This window comes from Silene latifolia, unplaced genomic scaffold (genome assembly GCF_048544455.1).
Source record: "Silene latifolia isolate original U9 population unplaced genomic scaffold, ASM4854445v1 scaffold_273, whole genome shotgun sequence".
NCBI classification, from domain to species: domain Eukaryota; kingdom Viridiplantae; phylum Streptophyta; class Magnoliopsida; order Caryophyllales; family Caryophyllaceae; genus Silene; species Silene latifolia.
In genome coordinates this window covers 3,445-24,896 of record NW_027413215.1, presented here as the reverse complement: position 1 = coordinate 24,896, position 21,452 = coordinate 3,445, and the positions used below count along the sequence as shown (strand labels likewise).

General features: G+C 36.0%; 1 protein-coding gene across 1 annotated transcript in view; it reads right to left on the bottom strand.

Moving 5' to 3' along the window:
* Positions 1 to 19,511, bottom strand: part of LOC141639079 (protein NRT1/ PTR FAMILY 4.4-like) — a 41,316-nt gene extending 21,805 nt beyond the window's left edge. The window contains exons 1-2 of the mRNA XM_074448269.1: positions 19,211 to 19,511; positions 18,562 to 18,779 (exon numbers count right to left, since the gene is read on the bottom strand). Coding sequence (XP_074304370.1) covers positions 18,562 to 18,779; positions 19,211 to 19,265 — 273 coding nt within the window. The 5' untranslated portion in view covers positions 19,266 to 19,511. The remainder of the gene's footprint in view (positions 1 to 18,561; positions 18,780 to 19,210) is intronic.
* Between the last annotated feature and the right edge of the window lie 1,941 nt (positions 19,512 to 21,452).

Genomic DNA, 21,452 nt, shown 5'->3' with positions numbered 1-21,452 from the left:
TCCAAGAAGGGGAACCTTCCAATGACGTCTGGGATGCAGTTGAGCAAGTCTCAGTCACCCACGACGCCTGAAGGGGTTGAACGCATGAGTCCTGTTCCTTATGCATCAGCCATAGGATCGATCATGTATGCCATGATATGCACACGTCCAGACGTCGCATATGCATTGAGTATGACGAGTCGGTACCAACGCAATCCAGGTGAAACACACTGGATGGCTGTTAAAAACATCCTCAAGTACCGACGGAGGACTAAGGATTGGGTATTGACTTATGGAGGAGATACTAAGCTATGCGCAATCGATTCTGTGAGATGCTAGCTTCCAAACGGATCGCGATGATTCAAAATCTCGATCTGGATTCGTCTTTACTCTTAATGGTGTCATTGCGGTCACCGGAAGAGTTCCAAACAGGATGTTGTAGCAGATTCTACTATCAATCCGAGTACTATGCCGCTTCGAAGCAAAGAAAGGAAGCTATATGGATGCGTCAATTCTTACAAGGACTATCCATAGTTCCTAGTTCGAATGACCCGATCACCATCTATTGTGACAATAGAGGTGCCATCTTCCAGGCTAAGGAGCCTAAATCTAGTAACAAGTCTAGACATGTACATCGGAAGGTTCACCTAATTTGTGATTACGTGGAGCAAGAGGAGATAGTGATTGACAAGATAGCTTCGGATGACAACATCGCGGACCCTCTCACTAAACCGTTGAATTATGATAAGCATGTAGGGCACGTTATTTCCATGGGAATTAAACGTGTTCCTGAGTTGTAGTAGTTGATTATGAATTCGATACATTATCTATTTCATATGCTATTTATAACTTCATCGTTTTATTTCATATTTTGTTTTTCATGTGGATTGTACTGACAACATTGAACGCCACAAAGTGAACTGAATTACATTATATTTGTTCTGGTCCGTAATCGTCTACATGAGCTGATAACTCTGGCTATTATATTGTGCAGTCGATTGATGGTGGGTTCAACGAGCCATAAGTCAAACGGTTGACGATCGATCACCAGATGCGAGATTATAACGATACCTCGTAGGACAATAAATTGTGACAACGTAATGGAGTCCTAAATGTTTAAAAACATTCGGTGCCGGGTCATGGATTGGACGTCCATTGTGTCTCTAGAGTCGATTCTTTTGACTATCGATTGTCTCTTGAGATTAAGGCAGCTTTTGGGTGACTTTGGTTTCTTTCTCATGGTCTGCCGTAACAGGAGGCTAAGCATTGTTTTACGGGTCATTTCATACTGTGCTTATATCTGCAGGATTCGAGTTGAAGAAAATATCCAACCTTTATCAGGTTTAGTTATTTCTCGGGGCCACTCGAGTAGTTGTAAATCAAAATGCATGGCCATGCTCGAATGATGATTCATTTATCGCTTAAGTTACTCTCTAGTCGGGAAACCACTCTTGATATTGATCACTTGTAAAATACGACCTTTGTGAATACGGATTTTGCAAATTGTTTTACATTGAGTGGGAGAAATTTTAGAATATGAGAATCGGTTATCGTACATACACTTGTGAGGACAAGTGGGAGTTTGTTGGAGCTTGTGTCCTCCACAATTAGTGTGATAACATTTGCAAATCTCTTACAGGTTCACAAGGGTATACTTAGTATTTTATCAGTTGATTAACGATTACCTAATAACGGTTGGCTTGCTAAAAAGTTTGACGTTATTATCATACTGATGGCGGTGATCAACTGGTCCCTAAAAGTCACACCTAAAGGATGTGTTTGAGAGATGTGGTTATGGAAATGTAATCACATTGATGCCTTATATGACTAAAAGGTTAGTTCATGTATTTGACTAAACAGTTAGTCAATGTGATGATGAGACGATTATTTAATGCCGATTAAATAATATTAGCTGAGACAATTAATCACAATTCGTAAATTGAATATAATAAGTTATATTTAATTAATGTATATAATGTTAGCTTGAACGAATTAAGATGTTAATTCATAGTTAAATGTAATCGGTTATATTTAATTAGCAAATTATAAATATGCGATATTTATAGTTAAAGTATATATTATACGATATTTTTTTTTTTGGTGGAAATGTAAGTAGTATTATAATCGTCCCAAAAGGGATCTCAAAGTCACCATTACAACCATTTTTGCATATAATCCTTTGGCGAAAGGACTATGCCAACCAGACCACTATCTAGCAAAACAAACACTAACAGCCTATTTGACACAGAGAAAAACAAAAGAAATAACCCTTACATCAGACCCAGACTTTTACACCAGTTACTATCAGCTAAACGGACTTGCCCCAAAGCTACTGCCATTATACGCAGCTTGGACTCTTTCCTGACCTGCTGTAAGAGAGTTTCTGGATGCATCAAATATTTGTCCACTCTATATACATTCCTCACATGCCATATCCCATACTGAACAGCTACAATCAAAGAACTAATCACAAGTCGCTGAAAACCAGAGAGTTTCCTCTGCATTAGCACCTTCCCAAAGAGAAACATCACCGTCATTGTAATCTTCAACCAGAAAAAGAAGTCTGGTAGCATTTTTTGCATACTCACATTCTTGGAAGAGATGTTGATGACTCTCAAGCCCCCTGCTGCACACAAAGCACACTCCAGAAGTAACCACCCCCATTTTCTGCAATCTATCCAAGGTTAGAAGTCTTTGCCTCTGCAAGAGCCACAAGATGAAAGAGTGCCTTGGAGTATTAAACCTATTCCAAACAGCCTTTGCCCATATCACTTTTTGTTGAGATTGAAAAGTTAGCCATTCATAACCTTTAGAGATTGTATACATATCATCAGCTGCCATCCACTTTCCTTGCAGATAAGCATCTCTAAATCTATCTTTAATCTCACAAATCTTCCTCCAAGCCCATGAACTAGATTGAGAAGGTTGGTAGTCAAACCAGGGAGTATCCTTAATATAAATCTTATCAACCCACTTAATCCATAGGTGATCCTTCTTGACAGCTATCCACCAAACCAATTTACCAACAAGCACTAGGTTCCGGGTGAGTGTCAACTAAGCCTAAACCCCCATACTCCTTTTTTTGACATAGGACAGACCAAGCAACAAGAGGAGCCTTTGTATAACTTTCATTGCCTTCCCATAAAAAATTTCGACAGAGAGCTTTGATTCTGTCCATAACCCCAGAAGGCAAGACAAAAATCTGGGACCAATAGTTGTGAATAGTTTCCAAAACAGATTTAACTAAAATTAATCTCCCAGAGTAGGAGATTTTCTTTTTGTTCCAGCCTCTAATTCTAGTCAACATCTTGTCTACAAGAACATTACAATCAATCTTAGATAACCTTTTATGAGAAATTTGGACCCCCAAATACTTGAAAGGCAAGGACCCTTTTTTAAAACCAGTGTGCCTCATGATAGCCTCTTCAACATCAGGAGGAATCCCATTCATAATAATATCAGTCTTGTCAGTATTAATGTGCAAACCAGAGGCATCAAAAAAGCACTTAAATACCTCAGTAATAGCAACCACAGAAGGTATATCTCCTCTACAGAAGAGGAGGAGATCGTCAGCAAACATAAGGTTGGTCAACTGTAGACCTTTGCAAAGAGGGTGAAATTTGAAACCAGGAAGAGCACTAATCACATGAATAAGCCTGCTTAAATATTCCATACAAAGTGTAAAAAGGAGGGGTGAGAGGGGATCACCTTGTCTAAGTCCTCTTTTACCCTTAAAAAAGCCATGAGTTTGACCATTAAGGACAATGGAGTAAGAGGTAGAAGTGATGCAAACCATTATCCAAGCAACAAATTTAGGAGGGAAATGAAGACTAGTGAGCATCTGCCTGAAAAAGTGCCATTCAATAGAATCATAGGCCTTTCTCAGGTCAATTTTCATCAAACACCTGGGAGAGGCATGCTTCCTGGTATACATACGAACAAGGTCTTGGCTAATTAAAATATTCCCCATAATACTCCTGTCCTTAATAAAAGCAGATTGACAAGGGTTAACCAGATAAGGGAGAACCTTAGCCATCCTTGCACAGAGGATCTTTGAGATAATCTTGTAGATGATATTACAACAGTGAATAGGCCTGAAGTCCTTAATCATCACAGATTATCAACTTTTGGTATAAGAACCAAATTAGTACAATTTAGCCGTTTTTAAGCAACTCGTCCAGAATTGAAGAAATCTTTGACCGCCTTGCACACATCAAATTTCAACAATACCCCAACTTTTCTTAAAAAACAAAGAATAGAATAGCCATCTGGACCAGGGCTCTTATCATCGGTATAGAAAAAATCAAGGTTTTGATTTCCTCATCAAGGGCCCGACATAAAACCTCTCAATCGTCTCAGAACCCTCACCCCTTGTTCAACAACATGTGGATAAAATTGAGAGGTAGGAGAACTAGACCCAAGGAGCTGCTCATAGTACTTCACAAAAGCCTGTAAGATATCATTGGGAGTCTTACAGGAATTGCCCTCAGTATCCTCAATGAGAAGAACCTTATTTTGGATTTGCCTATGCTTAATGGCTTTATGAAACATGGCAGAATTGACATCTCCATCCTTAGCCAAATTCACTTTTGCTTTTTGCCTTAAAAAATCTTCTTTAGCAATGGACATCATAAGATAGCTCTCTCTAGCTTGGTACTCCATATCCATTAAATTTGTGTTCCCAGGATCTAAATGTAACTTTTGTTGACATTCCAACAAAAATTTATAGGCAATCTCAAAGATTCCTCTCAATATCGTGAGAATGACTTCTATTCAACTCTTTAAGCAAAGGTTTCATAGACTTAAGCTTCTGGACCAGTCTAAACATAGGTGAACCAGCATAATAAGCATGCCAACCTTGAGCAACCAGAGATTGGAAATCATCAACTTTACACCACATATTGAAGAATTTAAAAGGTTTCCTCCTAACCAAGGACTGAGTAGACCCCTCAACAATACAAGAGCAGTGGTCAAAGCTTCCCTCAAGAGCAAAATGGGCATAATAATCAGGCCAAACATGTAACCAGCTATCATTCACTAGAACCCTGTCAATTCTACTAAACACTCTAGTGGCACTAGGTTGTTTGTTAGTCCAAGTGAAGAAAGCTCCAGTGGTTTTAATATCCTCGTAAATCACAAGTCGCCATAGTATTCGAAAAGGAATCATTTCACTATCCTTAACAGCAAGACCAAGTCTCTCATTAGCAAACATAACATTGTTAAAGTCCCCCAAAACTATCCAAGGTTCCCTAATATTCCAACTAAGAAAAGCATCACATAAAGGAACCATCTCCTCAATTTTATTAAAACCATAAACATAAGTAGTATAGAAGGTTTTACCATCTCTAAGATCTTTTACCTTCAGATGAATAAACCGAGCACCAATATCAACTACATCTACACTAATTATTTGACTCTGCCAGAGGACCCAAATTCTGCCCCCAGAGTGACAACTATGATTAGTAAGAAAAGACCACCCATTACAAACATTTGCAGCTACTTTATTTAGAGAGCCAGGTTTGACCCTGGTCTCAAGGAGCCCAAATAAGACAACCTCAGACTGATACAAAAACCATTTGATGTCTCTTTGCTTGGTGTCACTATTGAGGCCCCTCACATTCCACACTCCTAATTTAGTCATGGGATGAAGAGGCCATCCCTCCCCCCTTTATCAACCAATTCAGATTCAGGAACAATTATAGAAGTGAAATCCAAGGTCATCTCACCTTCCTTAACCCCAGGCAACCTAGACTCATGCCTAGTCACCCTATTAATAATCCTTTGCTGGAGTATAACTAGACGGAAGAGGCATAGGAGTATTAGGCGGAGTAAACAAGCCCGAGATGTTATTAATTCTTTCTTCTAATCAACACCCTTTGTCCTTTTATCCCCAATAACACCAGGCAGGATTAGGCGACTGGGTATTCTTTAGGATCAAGTCAGATCACTGGATTCTCTTTTTTCCTCCAAACTTGGGCGGAACTGGTGCCTTTTGTGCCACTGCAGCCTCTTAACAAACGTACTCCTACCCCCGCATTTGACAGTTTGATGACCAATCCCTTGCATTTTTGGCGGTGATTGGAAACCAGTCATATTCAACAAGTACAGTGATAGGCTGCCCAGTTTCATCTTCAAACATGATCTTATCAGGAAAATGCTGGTCAATATCCACTTCAACCATAATCTTTGCATAACCCAGAAGAGTTTTATCCAAGGTAACGTCATTAATCCTGACAAACTTCCCAATTAGAGAAGCAAGTTTCTCCAGACACTTCTTACCCCAGAATTTCAAGTCCAAACCAGCAAGCTTAACCCAAATTGGAACAGTTTTCACTGACACCTTAGTAATCTTAACATTAGGTTCCCATTGACGAAGAATAATAGGTTTCCCATCAAAGAGAAACATGCCTTGGGCTAAGACTAACTTCAGGTGTTCTAGCTTAGCAAACCTCACAACAAATAATCCATTAGGCAAGAAAGATATCTTAGATATTTCATAATTCTCGCCGAGATACGCCTAAGATAGCCCTCCGTAACTTCCCATGGTGGATGTGCCCCATAACATACCCATAAACAAACTAGAGACCAATAGTCAATTTCCTCTTTGACATCCTCAAGAGTAAGTTTTAAAGATGTACCTTTTGGTGCAGGAAACCCCTCCGCGGTTGGTGCTAGTTGTTTTTCCGTACGCTTTGGTGAGACCTCCTGCCAATCATTCTCCTCCTCATCAACATCTTCAACAATGACAGGTTTTGGAATTACTATATTCTGACCATGAAGCATCGCAGCAACCGCTTGTTGAACACTTGCAATTTCAGCATCTCGATTCGGCACATAATTATACGGAGTGACAGTAGAATTATTACTATTTGAAGTCATATTAATAGTATTATTAGTTGTTTGTGGATTATTAATTGGGGAATTAGTATTATTATTTTGATTATTAGTAGTTTGAGTATCAGGAGATTGAATAGGGGAAGAATGTTCAGCCATTGCGTGAAGATTCAGAACCCTAGAAAAGAATAGAGGAAATCGCCTTTCTCGCTCTACCTTTCTCTCTCATCTCCTTTTAATAATCTCCGCTATATTATACGATATTGTCATAATAAATTATTACTGACCCGTATTAATAAATCAACTGCAAGCTGTTGTGTGTAGACTTATTAATACGGAATAAAATAAATGACAATTTAATTATACACTTTATATACATTTTGTAAACTACCAAAATAAGAAGATTTAATCTCATCATTTTGGTAGGTGGATAAAACTGAAAATAAGAAGAATATACCTCTTATTTTCGGTTGGTTTGGCCGAAATTTAGGAGAGAAAATATCTCCCCTTGACTTCTCTTATTTTGGTTATAATAAGAGAGTAGGAGATCATTTTCTTAACCTAATTTTAACCTAGCATTCTATCATCAAACAAAATCACAAAAACCCTAAATTAACTAGTGAATTTTGGGGATCTATTCTAGCAAGAACAAAGGCATATCTCATATCATCTTGGGTGCAACTAATAGGCGAATATCATTGCGATATTGTTCTTAGGCCGATTTTGCTAGGACCGAAGGTTGATTTCATAATCTCTCTATTTTGTTTATGCTATTTCTTTTATGACTCGTATTCATAATTATAATTTCGTTATAATCCGTAATTTCTTAAAGGAAGTATACCGATATTTCCTACAATAACTTAATATGGAACAACTGGAATGTACCTAAACATTTAATTATTACTTGGATTATAATGGATAATGGAATGAATACAAGAGAGAAACTCTACAGATTGGAATGCTGCCCTTCTAATAATTGTTGTACTGTATTTGTGAGAATACACCTGAGACTCATATGCATCTCTTTTCTGATTGTGCTTACAACAAAGCTATTTCTGAGTTAAAAAATAATGAAATTTTAATCCAATACATATAGGAAAAACATAAAAATAATTATTGTGAGAATGTGAGATACTTGTTGGTGAGTTAAGAAGTGAAATCAGCTATCATTTAGTCGGAGTTTGGTTCGAAAATGGGTGAACTCGAAAATACTATATCGTGGGTTTGGGGGTGCAAAGTGCACATTCTCGTAGGTAATTTAATTTACAATTTGCGGTTTAATAAAATGCTTAAGTCTCCCATTTTGGTAGTTATTTCATTCCTCTTGGCTTCGTTTCTCTTGACTTTGTTCCTCTTGCCTTTTTGTTTGAAATTATCCTATCTAACTGCTATATAATATTATAGACTTATAGTGGATCGTTAATAAAAAAATAAAAAAAGGAAAGAAAAGGAAAAAAGGTATTTGATAATACAATTTCATTGTAACTCTATCAATAGATTTCACCATCTTTGAGTGTCATTTTACATTAATACTCCCTTAGTAGTCTCAATCTTTGGTGCCAAAAAGAGATGACAATTGTAATCTTACCTCACAAGAGTATTCGTGAAACCCGTGACATGTAATTGGGTTGAATAATTCTTAAGTAAAGTGTTTTGTACATGCATCTACAATATATCCAGGAGAATTTGTATTTCAGATTTCTCTTATATTATTCTTTTGTTGTTTGTTATTTGTATCATTCAACATTTTTGTATTTACCTTTCTTATCCAACAATCTTAAAGAATTATTTTTACTGTCTTTGATGTCGAATGAGAAAGAACAAAAGCAAATATTGATATTTAGCTCAATTTTCTACCTTGAAAACGAACTAATGAACTCTAGCGAAATGTCTGCCTTGCTAAACCGTTGGAGGTAGATTTGAAGTAGAGTCTCAAATCTGCAATTTTGATTAAATCTTGCTTATTATTAAATTTTTATCAATGCTCAATCTCTCAAAATAACATATAAATGTCCCTTTAAATAGCTATTGTGACCTAAACTAACGAGACTTCTCTATCAATTAAGAAAATCAGTAATACGCTAATAATTAGTTTATAATCTAACAATCAATGAAATCTAATCTTTTACTTAGTTTTATTCTGACTTTGCCGCTGCGAATTGCTCCAACTATTCCTAATACAAACTCAACTACAAAAAGCTCCACTTGGTTATTGGGCATTATTGTGCAACACTCCTCATCCGTTGAAATCCGACTTTACTCCCAAAGGTGCTGCTCTTGATCGAGCACAAGATTAAGGTTAGAGGTGAGGGCACCATTAAGAAAACGTAGGTGATTTGAATGAGGGAATTTAGAGAGTTCCCATTGAACGCCATCCTCATCTACTCCTTTCTCACTATTTTTACCCTTTTTCCCTACAAAGCAATACAGAGTTTTGAAAAAACAATCTTAAAAAAAACGTAGAGAGAGAAAGCAAAAAAATCCCCAAATTAAAACCCTAAAACCCCGACTCTGAAACTGCCGCAACTCCCCTCCGCTCACCGTCCCTCTTGAGCCTCAACCTATCGCCGGAGATGGGGCCGTTTTCAATGCTCTATCTCCGGCGATCTCTCATCCTCCTCTAATTAAACTCGGCTACCCGTTTTCTTACACCCAATTCCATTTCGCTGCTCTCCATTGTCCTCTTCGTGGTTCGATCGTTTTTCGACATTGACTGTGGTCGCTGTTTTCGCGGGATGAAGCATTAATGGCATGGGCTGATTTTTTTTTGTAAAGAAGTTGTCATGGTTATCTCGGTCTAGTCGAAGACGCTATGTTTGTTGTTCTCAAATTGAAGCTTAGCTATGTTTGTTACCTTCCTTTCACAGGTGCTTTTCCACGAGTTTGTTCTTCCTATTACTGGGATTTGTGTTTCTTCTTTACTCCTTTTGTTGTGTTGCTTTGTCTGTGACTTTGTTTTGCCAGATTTCGTTTTCGTAGTCGGAAGTGGCTGTTTGGTTTTCGATGGTGGAATTTGTCTGGTCTCGACGGGTTCTTGTCCGTAGTTGGTGTCGAAGGTTTCTTTGGGCGGCTTTTTGGATTGTTTGGGTGTGGGTTTCGGTTTTTGGTAGTTTGGTTTTTATTAGAGGAGTGGGAGTTGGGTGGGTTTGGGGTGGGTTTAACGGTGGTGATGGTTCGGGTCAGGTGCGGTGGTTTTCCGAAAACACTTGTCCGATTTGTTTTCTTGTCTGGTTTTTGTTTTAAGCTTTTTCTGGTTTTCTAGTTTCAAATAATCTACTCTTATAAGAGTATTTGTTTTTTTTTAATCACCTCTTAAAGGTGTTCTATCTCAGCTTTCCGAATTGGGGTTGTCTTGTGAAAAGCTATGGCTGCCATTTCTATTAATGCAATTTTCCTAAAACACTTTGTTATTGCACATGGAAATGGTGGGTTCAAGGAGGATGACTGGTTACCTTTTAGTTCTTTCTTACCGATGGAAGAAACCCATTTGATTAAGGCTAGTTTTCTTAAGGAGAGGGGTAATGACTTCTTTAAGCAAAATTTGTTTGACTCTGCCGGCGGCTGCTATGAAATGGCATGTCGTTTTTTATGTTTGGTTTTGGAATCAGTGGAGGACTATGACGCTGAATCTGTCTTGCAATTAGCAATATCTTTAAATTTGAATCTAGCGGCTTGCGCTAAAAAGCTCCATGAGTATGAGGCAGCCATAAACTTCAGCTCTTTGGTTTTGTCGTCCTTCCCTAAGAACGCTAAAGCTCTTTTTCGTAGAGCTATAGCTTGTATGAAGAGTAATATGCTCCTGGAAGCGCAAACAGATCTAGAAACTGCCCAAATGCTTGAACCTAAGAATAAAGATATCCTAAGAGAACTAAATGTGGTCAAGAATCTACGGGCTATTAATCATAACGGTAAAAGAAGTAATGATGACCCGTTGCCATGTGAGATGGCTAGAGAATGTAAAAGGGTTATCCCGGAATTTGCTAATTTTGGGGATATCCCTGATGAGTCTTCATGTGGCTCTTGTGTTACTCCTTTTTCCGACTCTGTTCTCAAGGATACCAGCATTTCTGTTGATGACCTACTTATAAATTCCAAAGAAATTTATTCTCCTACTATTGATTTGGAACAGAACTACAAAGACTCTCAAATGGGTGATAATGAGCATTTTCTAAACAATCGGGTTCTTGAGTTCTCAAGAAAAGGTGGAGGAAAATCACGACTAAGGATCTCCGGACAAGATTATCAAAAATTTCTTCAAGGTAGTAAGGTGAGCTATTACCATAAAAGAGACTTGTCCATGATGATGGTTCGGATCCTTAATACTGAGGTCACCAAGGAGGGAGCAATTACAAGAGGTCATTATAAGAGAAAGAAGAGGAGGAGACGTTCTAAAAAGCGGAAACCTAAGACGAGGGTGGTGGATGAAGACAGGTCTTCTACTTCGGGCGGTATCAAAAGTCATGGAATTAATTCCAGGGAGTCCTCTCTAGGTGGCGTAAGCTCGAGGTTGTCCTCCTTTAGTGATAACTTATCTTCTTCTGGTATTCACATCTCCCAAGGAGACCCTGCAGTTGTTGCTTCTAATACCATCTTACCTCTCTCTTTGATGAATGACACGGACAACATCTCTAATTGCCCTCAAGCTCATACGGATTCAAATGAACATGAGCTGTTTCTTTTTTCAGCTCGCCCTAAAGAGTGTAAGAGTTCTTCGGTTGGTAAATTGTCACGTGCCTCGACTACACGTAGACTCTACAGGTACCCTTCAAATCGGCAAGTGAGTGAGAAAAGAAGAATTAATAACTCCAAGAAGAAGCATAGCCAAGGGAATGAATCTCCGAGACACAATGTATCTACTTCCTGTGTAAGTAGGTCTTTCTCCGGTAAATGTCTACGTCCTCGCGGCGTAAGTGTGTCTTGTTGTAGGTACCACTGAAGCTCAATTGACAAAAAAAAGAGAAAAGAAGTTTCTGCTCAATTGCCAAGTTCTGATCGTCCTCTCAAGAAGTCTTTTCCTTTTGCTAACCCCATCCTTAGTTTGTTTTCCTTTGCAGATAATGTAAGAATAAAGTCCGATTCGGAGAATCGGATAGGCACTCTGTAAGGAAACATTCTGTACTGTTACCAAAAAAAAGGACATTCTCTTCCACTTTTTTTATTAGCGTTTAAATATAAAAATTGGATCATCTCCATTTATTCCTCTCTACATTTTCTTTCATTTTCTAACTATGGTCTAGATTACGTCTCAAAACGATCTAACAACCACTTAAATGAAGAGGCTGAGAGTGGATAATGATTAAAATATGGTTCTGTTGTGCTGAAGCGTGAATATCCCGTGTTGGGCCTCTGTTGCGTCGGTGTCCACTACCCATAATAGTACGATATTGTCCGCTTTGGACCAAGCCCTCACGGATTTACTCTTGGGCTCATTCCCAAAAGGCCTCGTACTATTATATTTTGTAGACACTTATAAAGATGATCTCCATCTTTATTCTACCGATGTGACATGGGTTTGCACCTTAACAATCCTTCCCTTAAACCAAGGACCATCATCTTTGACTCGAGCCTTATCCTCTACGGAGAATTTTCCGCAATTACAGACCCAATTTCTAGACACCCGAAACATCACTAGTCTTGATAACCTCCCCTTAGTCGACACACCATGCTACCATGCACGAGCCATGTCTTGCACCACATGTCACCGCCTGGTCAAGTGAGTGCCCCCACATGCGCTCCTGAGCCTACATGTCCATGTCCCCTTCTTGGGAAGTTGATACACATGCATATTGAACATCCTCTGCATCCAATATACCCTAAACCGGGTCCACCACGTCAGAAGTCCTATAACACAAACGGTCTCTGACATCCAACCTGGAAAGGACCCACCAGACCTGTGGTACCCAACCTGATAAGGGTCAACCTGATCACCAGTTCCAGTACACAAATGGTCTTTGTCCCCACAAGACCGATGACGCCTTTCATCCATTTAACCCTGGACCGGGCTTGCTCAAGGACTCACCTCGAGATAGGAGTTCTATGCCTTAGAGTGTACACCTTCAAGTCTTGGGCCTGTTGATGCATCCTCGTGTCTAGCGCAAGTCGAACCTTGGGCTCTGATACCACTTGTTGTGCGTAAGCGTGAATATCCCGTGTTGGGCATGTGCTGCATCTGTGTCCACAACCCATAATAGTATGTTGTTGTCCGCTTTGGGCCAAGCCCTCACAGATTTACTCTTGGGCTCATTCCCAAAATGTCTCGCACTATTATATTTTATAGATACTTATAAAGATGATCTGCATCTTTATTCTACCGATGTGGGACATGAGTTTGCACCCTAACATGTTCTATTATAGAAAATAAAAGGAAATCGAGAGAATAGAAAATGAAGAGGATCCATACTCTTAAGTATACTTCACTACTCATCTTTTCCTCTCTTATTTAGCACTTGAACCAAGACAACGACATCCTATATAAATTAAGGATGTCTATCTTTTCCTCTTCAAAGAAAATGTACCTACAATAAAGAGGATATACTCTAAAAGGATAAAGAATACTAAGAGCCTAAGAGGAATGCACTTTCTTTTCATTATGGATGGTTTTAACCGTTGTAATTTTTGTGCAAAAACTAAAGATTGAAATTTTTCATTATAATTTTATACTTACTCTATTCTAATGAATTCTATACGTGGGATAGTTTAATGTGTTTTAGAGGAGTAATTGCAAAGAATGTAAATAATTGTTGGTAATTATTGAGAATTCTTTTTTTATTGAAAATAAAAGAAATGTTGGACGTCATTAATGCTTAAAAATAATCCACTAGGTTTGTAGAGTATATATTAAAATCCTTAGTTTAATTAACGTGATACTCAAATCGGTATCACTGGGTAACGTCATAATGCTATCTTTCCATTTTTACTGGTTCACTAGCTGATGATAATAAGAGGGTGATCAAGTGGAAATCACGTACAAGTACTATTCAACTAACAAAGTGTACCTCACACAAACAAACATGCAGGCTTGTATTACTACTGTGGTACTGTGGTACTGTGGTAGGGTAATGAAATCACTGGTCTCACACTCTCACTTTTGCTACCATCTGATCATCTAATGGCCAATTTAATTTTGTATTTAACACATCTCCGTTGAATTTTCCGTTGACTTTTTGTGTCTTCATCCTTACCCCCTCAGATGTCATTTTTACTTCTCTGTTAACTTTTTACCTCGCCCCACCAACAGTCACCACCACTGCTATCCTACAACACCATTGACAACCACTTTAATTTTTGTCATTGACCACCACCATCCTTAATGTGCACTCCCTCCATCTAGTCATTGTTAGCAGAATATCGATTCAATTCTGCAATTTTACGATTTAAAAACACTTGACCAATCTTGGATCTTACGATTTTATCATGGTTGTAGAACTAATTTACGATACTTCTCATTTGAGAATTTGTAGAGGTGGTATTGATAGAATAGAGAGAATTATGGGAAAGATTGAATTATATTAAGAATTGCACAAATGAATACAATGACGAACATGAGTATAAATACAAACTAGAGGAAGGCACACATCTAGCTAACCCTAAGCTAATAGCCGTATAAAGGCCTTGAGCAATAACTAATTAGAAGATACAATATTCCTAAGCTAAGATTATACAATCTTGTATGAATATAAAAAAATATATATACATATGCACAATCTAATAATATGGAAATATGACTAATACGGACGATCGTGAGAAAAGTCCGATATTGAATAGTTGGAGATGAATATGAGGATGATAATAGCCAAGATGTCAAGGTGAAGGTTTGAAGGAGAGATTGATGAATTATGTAGGATTGTAAGGTATGAGCCAGGATAGTTAAACATAAATGAAAAGGGAGGTAGATGATAGAGTTGGACTATTTTTCGGATTTTAGGAGGATTTGTGTGCATCCCGTTTGATAGAGTCAAACTTGTCGAGTTAATAAGGCCTTCTTAGGCCTAATTTGGTTTTGTTTAAGGGCCTTTTGTCGGTATAATGAACAAGTCTCCCCGTCCCATTGGTTGTTGTGTTTAACATGTTTTAATGCCTATATGGAGCATGGTTTTGAGAAGAGAATTCAGAGTCCCCAACAAGTACCTCTAACCGCAACCCGGATCAAGCAATCAATGAAGACGGACTCCAAACGAGCTAACATAGAAGTTCTCACTCCTTGACGAACAAGTAAGAAGGAAAATTGGTGATGGGAGCTAAATGAGAAGAAGAATAGAAATCGGAGATCAGCCTAAGACGCAGCCCGCGTCTGGAAAAGCAGCCCGCGCCTTACACCCAGGCCTGCGGTGTTTGACGCAGCATGCATCCTTCTCAGCTTTCGAAGGTTAATCATCCGTCTTAAGCCATCTCGTTGAAACCCAAAGGTGGTTTAACCTAGAAGGGAGTGCAGCCATATATATAGCTCAATGTTTGAAGACCTAGTTTATGATCCATTATTGAAGAATCAAAACTTGTATGTTGAGTAAGAACTTGGTATTAGGAAGACAAAGTTGTAATCTTTTGCTTGGGTTTATGTCAATCTTTCCATCAATCTTAGATTCATCTATGGTTATAGAAGGCTAGACCTTTTTCTTGGTGTAATTTGGTAAGACACTACTTTCCTTAAGCTTGTAAGAACCTCTTAATCATTCTTCAATAATTATTGCATATTCCTTGATTTTCATGTTCATGTTGGATGTTAATGTGTTAGGAATGATCAACCTTGCATGTTATTCACCCTATTATTGAAATAATTGTAGCAAGCTTGCATCTTTATAAATTTGGCTTAAAGTTTGTATCTTTGTGAGTGGAATTTGCAAGTTAGTTCTTGGTTAGTTGGATTAAGCCTCGTAAATGATTAATATTGACTTCTTTTGTTTGGAACTGATCTTAATGCTCTTGTGTGCAAACCCTCTTGTGGTTTTTCAATTGGGTGACCATATAGGTAGGATTAACTACTCTAGCTTAGGAGCAAGTAATCACCATCTTATGAAAGTTGTTGGGTAATTGTTGAAGGTAGAAAAGAGAGGATCTTTATGCTTAGGAAGTAGTTGTTGCACCAAGTTACATCAATTCTTTATCTTTATTGAATTCTTGCATACTACTTATTTGTTGAATTGTCTCAATAGGAAAGTCTCCATTTTTACTCTTTTTCATGTTGTTTCCAAACCAATGCTTTCTCCTTATATGTTTCCTACAAGTTGAACATTGTTAATACCCATTGTTTGTGATTAGTTTAAATTGTTGAGTCTAAATTGTCACTAGTGTCTTAATTAGTTAGAGGAGTCTTAGTTAGTGATTGTTGGTCAATAGTTTACAATTCGAGTCTTTACTTAAAGGTGATCATTCCCTTGGGTTCGACCCTAGCTTGCCATTTTACTACCTTATTGTTAGAAGTTAGTAGAGTCTAGTTAGGTCTATAAATTGTTAATTTGTTAGTTAATTCTAATATTAACGACAACCGGTCTTTTCCTATCACCGTTATTAGAGGAGTTTAGATTGAGAGTTGATAATGGATACCAAATTGTAAGAGGGGAAGTGAGATTGTACATCCTTTAATTTATTGCAGATTATGCTACATTTTCAATGTGATGTCCATCAGTTGAAAATAATCGACTATTATGACCTTTAATTTGTACATCCTTTATTACAGATTATGCCACACATTATTATTTCAATTAAGCGAATTATATATTGCCACAAATATTACAGTTCTTATACCATACACTCAGGTGTATGGTACACCGTACTCCCACTTTAATTTAGTTTTTTAAAATCCTTAAAACTTGAATTTTATAAATTAGAAAAATATAAAAATTGTATCATTATTCATAATTTTTATTTCTCTATAAAGAGAGATCATATTTGATATATTTTATTGTTTATTTTAACTTTACTCGCATATTCACGTCATATAATTGAAATATTCATAAGAATGAGATATTCACATTACCTAACTGGCATATTCACGTATATTAAACATCATATTCTCCAATCAAAATTCACGTATTTACCCCAATAATAAAGATATTATCGCAATATAATAAACATACTCACAAATACATATTCATAACAATAACAAATACTCCCTCCGTTCCAGTGATATGTTTACACTTCCTTTATTTTTCCCTCACAAAATAAAGGAAGTGTAAACATCTCACTCGAACGGAGGGAATATATTCTTAAGGGTTATCATAAACATTAATCTAACATAAGATAATATGTATTCACAAAGTATAACCACATATTCAGTTATTCAAACCATGTAAATTATATATATTAAAATATAATTACACATTCACTACAGGTATATTACATATACGCAAAACATAAACCTCGTATTCACAATATAAAACATGTGATTATGTGAATATACGCTTATATTTTGTGAATGTCGATTTTATATTTTGTGAATGTCGATTTTTTCATTTGTGGATTCGCTAGAATCAATTAAATAATGATCATGGATGTTTTGCTCTATAGACCACAACAAAATAATTTTGCCAAAAAATATAAATTACGGAATTGAGTAGCAGTAGATTAGTGATAGAAGAAGAATTGTAACTGAATTGTACTTAGTGGGTAGTTGTTTCCATTATTTGTGGATATTTTCCTGAGAGTATCCTACTCCCTATTCCTGGGAGTAGGATATAATTTACCCAAATCTTATTGGTGTTGAATTAAAATTGAAATTACGAAAAAGGCCCTTAAATTACTAAATTGGATATATTGTGGGTTATACTTATGTTAGAAATTGATCACACGAATAGAATTGACAATACATAACCACACCGAATCGACTCGGCTTTCCTAATATAATAATTCAACTTTTATTAGTGCCTTGGTTAATCCGAATTTCCCATTAAGATAAGACGGTGCCCTCTGATTTTTGGCAGTATATTGTGTAGATTGTTATTACAATTTTTGATGTAGAAGAAAATTTTGTTTTTCTGCAACTTATTTTTCTTCCTTTGTCTATTTATTGGGACAAAGAATTGGGAAAACTGGAAAACGGCGAGACCTCCGTCATAGTTATTCGAACGAAAATTATACTGTAATCTCGTAAATAATTATGCAGGTGTAAACTTCGTGCTTCCCAAACTCGCATTATATTATTTAAAAATTACCCATTTATGAACCAACCTTAATTATGTCAAATAAACCGGTAATTACACTTAAATCATCAATACAACTTATAAGTCTAATTTTCACTAACTTTTGTTTGAGTATGGTATAACTTTGTTACTCGTACTTCTTTCATTCATTTGAATTCCGTATGTGTTTCAAAAATTTGCTCATGTATTAAGTGAAGAAACACCTCACATATGATAAAGTATGATAAAGGTACATGTGAATGTTTCATATTAAAGAACGAAGAAGAAAGTTTAGTACTCCTGGTTTATAAACCATCAATGAGCCCATCAATGAGCTATACCACGCATTATCAATTTGTTTTTGGATAAAACCCCTTAAACTTATAGACTAGACTCTTTCTCCTTCATATGGGTGCGGTTTATATAACTAAAGGGATCATATTAAGTTTCTTCTAATTTTTATTTCGGGTTTCAAACCAACTTTTCAGTTTTCAAGAATCAAATTCATTAAGGGGTCGCCATACCAAATATCAATTGTCGTCACTCACGGCAAATAGCTAGTAGGCCTAGGACTATACGTAGTTGGAGCAGAAGCGTAAAAGGGAAGTGAAGGCAAAGATATTAAAGTCCGTACCAAGATTTCGATGACGCCAAACAAGAAGGTTGCTTTGTATCTTGACAAGTAAGTGTCGCAAACAAATCCACCAACAAGAGAGAGTAAATTGACTGCACCCACGAAGTTTGTAAGTGTTGTGGCAGACTTCACTAACCCAAAGTTCATGTACCCGTTAAAGTATGTTATCATGCTGAATATATTTGATAGGTATGCCATGTTCTCCAGTAAAGTCACACCTGCAGCAAACAATAATCGACCACCGGAAAAAAAACGAATCAAATTAACTAATACACCGTAATCAAATTAACTAATACACCGTATATAACAGTCCGTGTACTCTAATTTCAAACATTTGGATAATATATTGATGAAGTATTGTAAGCAAATTTAGTAGTAGGAAATATGGGAAATTTCGTTTAGCAAATTCGTATCTTGTATCATCTTGCTTTATTTCATAAACTCAATCAGTAGATATAGGGGTACGATGTTACCTAGGTTTCCGTAACCACAAAATAAGGAAATCTTAACAAGATAATACAAGATACGAATTTCCTAAACGATAATTAGCAACTAAACGGCAAGAATATGTTACTCAAACCCTGATTAATTGAACAAAATCATGATAAGACAGTCATGAAATAAATATCTAGACGAACGTAGTTATTACCATAGACAAAGAGCGCAGCTTTTGTTCCTCCGTTCTTGTGTTCCTTGGGCTCCATGTTAACTTCAAGCTACAAGCCACAATAGCTATGGTAGTATAGTTCGAAAGGAAAAGATTACTTAGTCTGATATGATTATATTTTGTTTTGTCCTTATATATTAAATATCAAAAGGTTGAATTTTTAATGGAGTTGGTAAAAAAAGAAATCGGAACAACTAGCAGAAACGACAGGCAAAAATTATTATTTGATTTGTAAATTTATTTAATGACATGAATCACATGATCTTCTCATATATATATTTATGAATGTTATATTACATCCTTGTCTATATATAACTTCTTTCAGTTTTTTTGGGGGAATGATAATGCCACTATTTTTTTTGTTAATGCCACAACATTACAAGGTAAGTTTAAGGGCATGTTACTATTCACCGTCTCACAAAAACGAGTGGCATTAGTAATTTTAGAGTGGCATTATGCCTTCCCTTTTTTTGTCACATCAACATAATAGTAAGCGATTTGTACAATTTACTCCTACATTATCTCAGGTAAAATAGGTAAATCTTATCTATATAAATACAAGAACATTTAACCCATCCTCATGAAGCCACATCATCACATTCAACTTTTTTTTCCCTAAAATAGTGGTGGGACCCGCAGCAAAAAAAAATGGATTTAAATTCTGAAAAACCGCTATGTTTATGTTGTGTACATAAATGTTTATGTTTATGTTTTGTACGGACGTAATAAAATTTTGTTACAATAAATCGCAGTATCTAGATAAAAATAACTAATAATAAAATACAATAAATTACCCAAATTGATAAAAATCAATGTTGTTACAAAAATCGCAGTTATCTTGGTAAAATTATTAAATAAGAAATTTAAATACTAAATGCAACTATAAATTAACTGTAAATGAACCAAGAAATTTAAAAACAAAATATTATAATTCCAAGAAATATATTTTAGAAAACCTTTAACATTTTATAATAATGAAGTAAACAAACGTCTTAGTTGTATTAAAAAAAATACCTACAATTATAAATCTTTTCTTTCTGATTTTAAAGCTACAATGGTCATTTTTTTTTATCAAATGACTAAAATTTATCAACAAATTTACAAAAATTAAAATACTAAATTTTCACATATATGAAAACAGGTTTGTAAACCACAAATAGAGTTTCTAAACATTAAAAAATTAAAATATTAAAATTTCACATATATGAAAACAGGTTTTTAAACTTACAAAAAAAAATTAAAAATAAAAGATGAGCCTTTATATAAATTTTGATTTATAAAGGCAAAGTCAATAAAGTTAAATAAATTTATGTTAGATCATCTAACCCCAACTTGACCAATTAAAATTAAAAAAAAAATATAAAATAATCAAACTGGCCAAAAAAATTTTGCCTTGAAAACATGCAAACTTAGATCTTCATCTTTTTATATCAGATTATTCGATTTGCCAATTTAAAATTAAAAAAGTAGAGGATTACTCATTACTTAATGATACAAATATGGCAAATTAAGCATATTTGTTTAGAATTTTAGTAAAAGATAGTTTTTGATGAAATAATGGGTATGTGGAGAGATGTATGGTATATCATATATGAGAAGCATGGTAAAATAATGGAGTGAAGTTGTGTTAATGAGAGAAGGCTTAGTGAGTTAGGGAGGGATCGGGTGAGGTGAGTTCACCAGGAGGCGTTTAGGGTTTTGTAATTTTGGTTTTTGGGTATTTATACTGACATTGTTTTGGGTAATATAATGGCATAATAGTTGAAGTTGTAGTGTTGTCTCGGCCCAATTTTACTTAATGAATGCATAGTAACTCACAAATTAACATAACATTATAGATTGTTTAGTTAGTAAGTCTCCTAAACACAAAACAATCCGTCTTAATTTTAAGACGTGTCAAGTACATATCATTTATGTATATAAGAATGCATAGGGGAAAATAATATATTTTGTCTTATATATACAAGTGGTATGATACTTGATCCGTCTTAAACTTGATATGGATAATGTTGTCTTAAATGAAAATTTGTGTTGTTTAGTAGCGAAATTGTTATAAAATGTCAATTAAAAACTTAACATGTCATTCAGTAGACCCTAACAAAATGTTATATAAATGGTTTATCAGTAGGTCTCCTGAGAGACCGTCTCCCACTAAATTAGTGGGAGACATAACATGGAAAAAAAAATAACTCCTCTCCCTATCATGTGAGAGGTCTCTCAATAA